The sequence below is a fragment of the Vombatus ursinus genome, unplaced genomic scaffold (assembly GCF_900497805.2).
Source record: "Vombatus ursinus unplaced genomic scaffold, bare-nosed wombat genome assembly UNPS02014170.1, whole genome shotgun sequence".
NCBI lineage: Eukaryota > Metazoa > Chordata > Mammalia > Diprotodontia > Vombatidae > Vombatus > Vombatus ursinus.
The window spans coordinates 1,261,567-1,270,511 of NW_020953948.1; the positions used below are offsets into that span (position 1 = coordinate 1,261,567).

The window sequence follows — 8,945 nt, forward strand, 5'->3', positions numbered from 1 at the left end:
GTGAGTACTAATCAATTAGAGAATGGCTAAAGAAATTATGGTATATGAATACAATGAAATAATATTGAGAAGTAATGACAAACAGGATTTCAAAGAAAAAATCATTATATTTATAGGGCTTTAAGAACAGTATGAAGTTTGAGATGTGTAACAAAGTCTATACTGTGGCAAAATGCCTTCCTCCATTACATAGATCTTTAAGTTTTAGCTTCAACATGATTTCTTGTATAATCAAGTATGAGCTCTATGCAAAGGCCTTGACATTGACAAAAGGCATTGCTTTTATAATCTTCCTTTCCAGTATGAATATTGTGATTTCTAGTGATCTCCCTTTTCCAGAGGAAATGTCTCTATTGAGCAATTTCTCTCCACTACAAATCCTCTAATGCAAAGTAAGAGATGATTTCTGGACGAAGGCCTTCTCCCATTGAGTCTATATAGGGTATCTCTCCAAAATAAATTTTCTAATATTGAACAAACTCCATAATCTATTTGCATGTCGTTCCTCATTCATTATAGTGGTAAAATTTCCATCCAATAGGAATTCTCTGGTGGAAAAAAACAGATGACTTTTACTTGAAGGCTTTACCACACTGGTTACATTCATGAGATTTCTTTCCAGTGTGGGTTCTTTGATGAAGAGGAAGACTGGAGTTGTGTCTGAAAGACTTTCCACACTGATTACATTCCTAAGATTTCTCTACACTATAGATTCACTGATGTTGACTAAGAGAAACCCTCTCTCCGAAAATCTTATCAACACTGATTGCATTCATAAGGTTTCTTTCTGTCCAGCGTAACTTCTCTGATGTACAGCAAGACTAGAATTCTGTGTCAATACCTTTCCATGTTGATGACATTCATAAGCTTTCTCTCTAGTGTGGATTCTCTGATGTGCAAATTCTGTGTGAAAGCCTTCCATATTGATTACAATCATGAATTTTCTCTCCAGTGTGGCTTCTCTGATGAATGGCACAATTGGAATTCCATGTGAAAGCCTTTCCACATTGACAACATTCATATAGTTTCTCTTCAGTGAGAGAATTGTGGGACTTATTTGAACCAAACTGACTCCATGTAAAACTGACTCTATTTTGAGACTTAAATTTCATTTTCCTATAAATTCCACCTGCTTGCTAATCACAGGGATTGAGTGACATCCTGTTTTACATCCTGAAAAATCCACCTGCTTGCTCTCCTCCTCTCTCAATTCATGAAACTCATTCAACCTCCTTCCCAACTTGGAAAATCCCTAATCTTTCTTCCAATTAGAAATCATATTACCTAATCTTATATCCTGTTTTCCCCCGTTAAATGTTTTCTTTTAATGCATAAAAATATCCCTCTCTCCCTGTATTTGAGATCCAGTGCCAAGCCGAGGACAGTTGGTCCTGATTTGTTCTGCGTGTATTGCATAATAAATTAATATGTTCAGAAGCTCAAACCTTTGTTTACTCAGTTATTTCAGATTTCACCCGTCACACTATTATGGATTCTCTGATGTTTGGAAAGATGGGAGTTCTGTGTGAAAGCTTTTCCACAGTGATGACATTCATAAGGTTTCTCTCCAGTGTGGATTCTCTGATGGCAAGCAAGTTTGGAGTTGTGTGTGAAAGCCTTACCACATTGATGACATTCATAAGGTTTCTCTCCAGTGTGGATTCTCTGATGTTTCAAAAGATTGGCATTCTGAGTGAAAGCTTTTCCGCACTGATGACATTCATAAGGTTTCTCACCAGTGTGGATTCTCTGATGTATAGCAAGACTGGACCTATTTGTGAAAGTCTTTCCACATTGATTACATTCATACGGTTTCTCTCCAGTGTGGATTCTCACATGTATAGCAAGACTGGACTTATTTGTGAAAGTCTTTCCACATTGATTACATTCATAAGGTTTCTCTCCAGTGTGGATTTTCAGATGGTAAGCAAGAAGGGCCCTATATGGGAAAGTCTTTCCACATTGATTACATTTATAAGGTTTCTCTCCAGTATGAATTCTCTGATGTACAGCAAGACTGGAGTTCTCTTTGAAAGCCTTTCCACATTGATTACATTCATAAGGTTTCTCCCCAGTGTGGATTCTCTGATGCAGAGCAAGTTTGGAGTTCTGTTTGAAAGCCTTTCCACATTGACTACATTCATAAGGTTTCTCTCCTGTGTGGATTCTCTGATGCACAGCAAGACTGGAGTTCCGTGTGAAAGCCTTTCCACATTGATTACATTCATAAGGCTTCTCTCCAGTGTGGATTCTCTGATGAAGAGGAAGACTGGAGCTGTGTCTGAAAGCCTTTCCACATTGATGACATTCATACGGTTTCTCTCCAGTGTGGATTCTCTGATGTTTAGAAAGATGGGAATTCTGTGTGAAAGCCTTTCCACATTGATGACATTCATAAGGTTTCTCTCCAGTGTGGATTCTCTGATGTGCAATAAGGGAAGAGTGTTCACCAAAAGCTTTACCACATTCATGACATTCATGAGGTTTGTCTCCAGTGTGGTTTTTCTGATGTATAGCAAGACTAGAGCTGCATCGGAAAGTCTTTCCACAGTGATTACATTCATAAGGTTTCTCTCCTGTGTGGATTCTCTGATGTACGGCAAGTTTGGAGTTTTCTTTGAAAGCCTTTCCACAGTGATTACATTCATAAGGTTTCTCTCCAGTGTGGATTCTCTGGTGTACAACAAGACTGGAGTTCTGTCGGAAAGTTTTTCCACATTGATTACATTCATAAGGTTTTTCTCCAGTGTGGATTCTCTGATGTACAATAAGCATAGAGTTTTGTGTGAAAGCCTTTCCACATTGATTACATTTATAAGGTTTCTCTCCAGTGTGGATTCTCTGATGAAGAGGAAGACTGGAGCTGTGTCTGAAAGTCTTGCCACAATGATGACATTCATAAGGTTTCTCTCCAGTGTGGATTCTCTGATGTTTAGAAAGATGGGAATTCTGTGTGAAAGTTTTTCCACACTGATTACATTCATAAGGTTTCTCACTAGTGTGGATTCTCTGATGTGCAATAAGGGAAGAGTGTTCACCAAAAGCTTTACCACATTCATGACATTCATGAGGTTTCTCTGAAGTGTGGTTTTTCCGATGTACAAGAAGACTGGAGATGTGCTGGAAAGTCTTTCTACTTTGATTATAATCATAAGTTTTCTCTCCAGTATGAATTTTCTGATGTTCATCAAGAATGGTTCTCTTTCTGAAAGTCTTTCCACATTGACGATGTTCATAAGGTTTCTCTCCAGTGTGGGTTTTCTGATGTTGAGCCAGTTTGGCACTCTGTCTGAATGCCTTTCCACATTGATTACATTCATAAGGTTTTCCTGCAGTGTGAATTTTATGATGGTCAATGAGCTTTGAATTCTGGCTAAAGGCCTTCCCACATTTGTTACAAAAATATAGCATTTTTCCAGTATGATATTTCTGTTGTCTAATAAGGTCTAAACTCAAGCTGTTGGCCATTCCCCTTTGATTACCTTTATATGTTTGCACTTCAGGAGGCTTTTCATAAGATTGAATAAGCCCAACCTTTTCAGTACCACATTCCCTATTTTCCCCACATGGAGAACAGCCATTTTCTGAGGTCATTTTCTTAAACTGAATTAGGACTGAGTATTGTCTGAAACCCTTTCCATCTTTATCAAATTTACAGTGACTATTTTGATTTTTCTCTGTCTTGATATCTGAGTCACAGATTTCTCTCAAATTGAAGTCACAGGGACCATCCCTCATGAATCTTTGCTGTTGAGACTCTTCCACAGAAATCCTCAGCTTTGCAGTACTCTTAGTTATTTCAAACTCAGTCTCTGCCCCTGAAGGAAACAAACATAGATAGAGACTCACATGCATATAAATAAATTCTCTTCTCTATTGGAAGAAAGGAAACGGACTTATAGTCTATATCCCCAATCAAAAAGAATTTTGAAACTTAATGGACAAAATAAATTAAGCATAGCACTAGCTCACATCTGGAGGATGATTAAATTTACAAAGAGCTTCACAAACAGTAACACTGGATGCTCACAACAAACCTGTGACACAGGCAGGTGGGATTCTCATTACACTTTACAACTCAAACCATGAGCTCAGAATGGCAAAGTCACATGACTCTGTGAAGGTGAGACTAGAACTGAAACCCTGCAACTGAACATGCTCTTTCCTAAGCACTGGACAGCTTTTCTCTATTTTACTTCTAACCCTTCATTCAAAACACCTTGTGTTGATTATTCTTTTCATTTTGTTGTGCTTATCTAAGCTTTCTGCTTTTCTATATGGACCAATTTTGATGCACTATCACGTGATCATCCTTTGTAAATTTCCTGTGCTGAGTTGAGAAATTGGTTTACACCTTTCACCTGTCGTATATTAGTTTTCAGTGTTTTGTATTGAACTTTTCTTATATTCCATTCAGATCCATAGATATTGTGCCATTTGCTAGCCCACATATACTAAAAATGATATTATTTCACTATCTATTATATCTTTGAGCATAATGCAATTCCATTGGTAATCCTTTTCATTTTTTCAATTGGATATATAAGATCACATCATAACTGCCAAACCTTTTTTATTTTAATATTCACCAGTGGGATCAGATTTTATTATGGCTCATGATTTTTAAAAGGTAGCTGTTATTCATTTATTTTGACAATTTTATCTTTGATGGTCTGTGTTCCCTAAATAAAAAAGGAAAATCAGAGTCTTTGTAATAAACAGAATAAAAAGAAATCCATGAACTTCCCACATTCAAAAATGTTATGTCTCATTCTGTATCTTCAGACCATCAACCTTCTTTCAGGAAGTGGACAACATGATTCACCATTAATCCTCTAGCAGCAGTTTCCATTTACTGGTTCATGAACAGTTTAGGGATTTATGACTGTGGTCTAAGGGATCTGAGCTAAAAATTCTTTAATGGCACCTTAAGCAGTAAATAATTACACAATTTTGTTACAATTAATATTCTTCCTAGATAATAAGTTTATGCATGTTCCAAGCATATGTTTCTTTATGCAGGTATTTCAAATTGTCATAATCAGACATACAATGATTTTGGTGTTCATACAGTGATTACACCAAACTCTGACTCTTTCTAAATAAAAAATATTCTGTTCCTCAACCCTTCATCAAATTGTTTCCAAACTGCCAGAATGGTGTGATGACATTCAAGCGCAAATCAGTTCCCAGTAGATGGTCAAAGGTAGGGACGTAACCATATTTGCTTTCTGTAATACACTATATCAGAGTATTTCCCTCATTCCAGAATTACCTTGTAATTTGTATCTCATCAATGACTTAATCATCAGACCAAGATGTTAGAAATGTTTGTGGTTTTGCAATGCAGATGACAGGTTATTTAAAAAACATGCTCACTAGGGCAGCTAGGTGGTACAGTGGATAGAGCACTGGCCTTGGAGTCAGGAGGACTTTGAGTTCAAATCTGGCCTTAGATACATAATACTTCCTAGCTGTGTGACTCTGGGCAAGTCACTTAACCCCAACTGCCTCACTAAAAAAAAAATGCTCAATAGGCATGGACATTGCAAGACCTGTTGAAACCATCAGGGACCATCACAACAATTCTACAAAAAAAGACAGTATATTGCCTCTCACTGTAATGTTAAGGCTATTTTTTTATTTGAACTTATCTTCTGTTTTTGTTACTATTCTTCTATTGGGCAGATTTTCAAAGGATCTGGTTGATAACATAGGTCAGTCATTTTGTAGAGTTTCTGTGAGGGCGTAGACAGCGTACCCGTGGAAGAAAGAAGAAACTTATACCTGAAGATTTCTTTCCTTACAAAGGTTGTTTTATAGAAAAGCATTGTTCAAAAAAAAAAAGAAAAAAGAAAAAAGAAAAGCAATATAGGCAAATGGACTTAAAGGGAATTTATCTTTAATACACTACTTATAATTAGCAAATAGAAAAATAAAATTTTTATATATCAACTAGTTATTCTTTTTGGTCACTGGTTTGTGGACTAAAAATAAAAAATGAATTTCCATCCCTCAGCAAGAGAGTTTGTAAAATCCTCTTACCATTTTCTACCTCATCCATGTGTGGGTGAGCATTTTCAGAGTATTCTGGTTATCAAACAAAATACACAGGTGATAGAGAGCTGGGCCTAGCAGTCAGGAAGACCTGAATTCAAATCCCTCCTCAGATACTAACTAGCACTGTGACCCTGGGCAAGTCACTTAGCCTCTTCTTACTTATTTCCTTAATAGTAAAATAGCATAACAACAACTACCTGACAGCATTTTGAGGATCAAATGAGATAATGTCTGTAAAGCACTTAGCCCAGTGTCTGGCACATCACAGGCACCAATAAATACTATTTATTATTCTCATTTTTATTATTATTAAATCAACTGGATACAGAACCACATTAAAAACTGAGTTTGGTGGCAGTTGCAGCAATATTGCAAAACTTAGTTCAAGCAAAAAGTCCAACTTTGAAATAAATTTCACATATTCCCATTATGTTTAATAACTTCCAAGTTATAATTTATTTGATGAAAAAATGCTTTTTATATTAAAAAATCATAAAATAAATTTAAATTGAAGTCTTATAGTTAATAGGGAGGAAGATTTATTGTAGTTATAAAAATATATCTTGCAGAAAGACCCATATTAAAATTTCATAATTATTTTAAACTTATTTATATTTTGTTTTCATAATTTAAGAATGAAATTTCACATTTTATAATAATACATTGTAAAGAAAGTATGGCAAAAGTTGCCCAGTCATTATTGTAGGAATTAAATGCATTAATTAATCTGAATGAGTAGTAGTTTAAATGACTAGGGAGTTGCACAACACACTTATTGTTGAAAGAAGTTCTAAGATCAAAAGATTTGGAGAACCACTGCTCAGGGGTCATTATTGTTCATTGCACAGATCAATGGAGCTACAATATAAATTATCCTAACTAGTTCTGTTCATTTATCTCTTTATCTATTCAGACAACTCTTCCCAGGTTTCTCTGAAACTGTGCCTTTTATCATTTCTTAAGGTCCAACAATCTTCTATTATATTCTTAGATCATTATTTATTCAGTCATTTCCTGATACATGGACACCATCTTTGTTTTCAGTTCTTTGCAACAAGAAAAAATAGCAGCTACAATTGGCATTGGGTTTTTGGTCTTTTCCCTCTTTTCTTAATCCCTTTAGTTGATAAGTCTACTAGTGATTATCACTGGGTCAAAGGACATCCAGGTTTGTGAGACTGGGGGCAGAGTTCCAAACTCTATTACAGAATGACATGCCTTTATTTTAATGCTGTGTGTATCTTCTTCACATCAAGGATGTTTCTTTACACACAACGTGTTTTTGGGTACTGGCTCCTAAAGCAGTCTGCTACCCTCCTCCACTATTATGAGTGAATTCATCTCATGAACATTTAGTGATGGCAATTAATTATGTTTTCTCCATCATATCCTCTTATTCTCTTTGCTCTTTGCCCCTGCCTCATTCTGTAGAAACAAAAAATATATATGGGGAAAAGAATGGGATCAACACTAGTCATCTGTAATTGAAGTGGCATGATTCTGATCCACCCTGTTATCCATACATTCCAGTCCTAGAAGACAGCTTGTAATACTATCTTTAAAATCTTCTCTTTTACTTTTTTTTTTTTTATTTTTAGGCAGTTGGGGTTAAGTGACTTGCCCGGGGTCACATGGCTACTAAAGGTCAAGTATTTGGTCAGGTCCTCCTGACTCCAGGGCCGGTGCTCTATCCACTTTGCCACCTAGCTGCCCCTAAAATCTTCTCTTTTTAATCTCCCCTATTTGAAGCATCCAATACCTATTTTCCACCTTCAGGCAGCTGGGAAGCGCAGTGGATAAAGCACTGGGCCTGGAGTCAAGAAGATGTGAATTCAAACACAGATTCAAATACCTGTGTGACACTGGGTAAGTCACAGTACCTCTGTTTGCCTCAGTTTCCTCAAAAGTAAAATGAGGATAACAACAGCATCTATTTCCCAGGGTTGCTGTGACGATTAAATGAGATAATATTTGTAAATCATTTGGCCCACAGTGGATGCTATACTAATGCTACCTTTTATCACCCATATTTTGATTTTCATTATTTCCTCACCAACTCTGACCTCCTTACACTGCACTTGTCCTCTCACCTTCTACTCACTTATTTCCCGATAAACTTGAGGTTTTTTGATACCAACACACCTTCCTTTGCCAAGATCAGCTAAGAACAAGGTTCTTGATCTATTGCTTCTTCCCAAACCACCTCTGTTTGTATGCTAGATTGTGAGTTCCGTGACAGAAGGGACTGTCTTTTGCCTTTCCTTCTTTCTCCAGAGCTAAGCATGGTGCCTAGAGCATTGTAGGTGTTTACTCAATGTTCACTGACTGACTGATCCCAGGGCTAATACCAGGACTCAACCCCTCCCTCATCTCCTGGTTTCTGGTCTCTTGCTTGGTTCTCAAGTGCAGGTTCTGGCTTTAGCTCTGTTTCTGTCTATTCCTTGCATCTTATCACCTATAAGGAGTTACCTCTGTCTGGTTCAAACATAGATGGGGCCTGACCAGACCAAATATAGGAGATCACAAAGGTTTCTAGGTTCCCTGAGGATCTGGACTATGGAATGCCTGGGAGTCTCTACCTCCTGTCTCCCTACCGTTGAGGTAGTGATCACCTCAACGAATGCTGCCGAAGTTTTTCTGAAAATGGAAATAAACAGTGGGCCATAAAGATCAGGAAAGGGACTTAAGATGGCAAGCTTCAGCCCTAGATAACTACTTCTAAGTAAGGCAGTGATCATACTCACACACTGCTAAAAGGAGACAAAAATCATGAAACCAGCTTGGCTGGTAAAAGAGTCCACTACAAATTTCAAGTTATGCACATTCAACTGGGTCCTTGTTGTGCCAATGTAATCCTATATCTCTATCTGACTCGCTATCCCACT

General features: G+C 37.0%; 1 protein-coding gene across 7 annotated transcripts in view; it reads right to left on the minus strand.

Annotated features, from left to right (window-relative positions):
* Positions 1-588: 588 nt before the first annotated feature.
* LOC114041211 (zinc finger protein 2 homolog) overlaps positions 589-8,945 on the minus strand; it is a 33,179-nt gene continuing 24,822 nt past the window's right edge. For all 7 annotated transcript variants that reach the window (XM_027859557.1, XM_027859564.1, XM_027859559.1 and 4 more), the window contains one exon: positions 589-3,818. In XM_027859557.1, the coding sequence (XP_027715358.1) occupies positions 1,465-3,818 (2,354 nt within the window). In that variant the 3' untranslated portion in view covers positions 589-1,464. The remainder of the gene's footprint in view (positions 3,819-8,945) is intronic.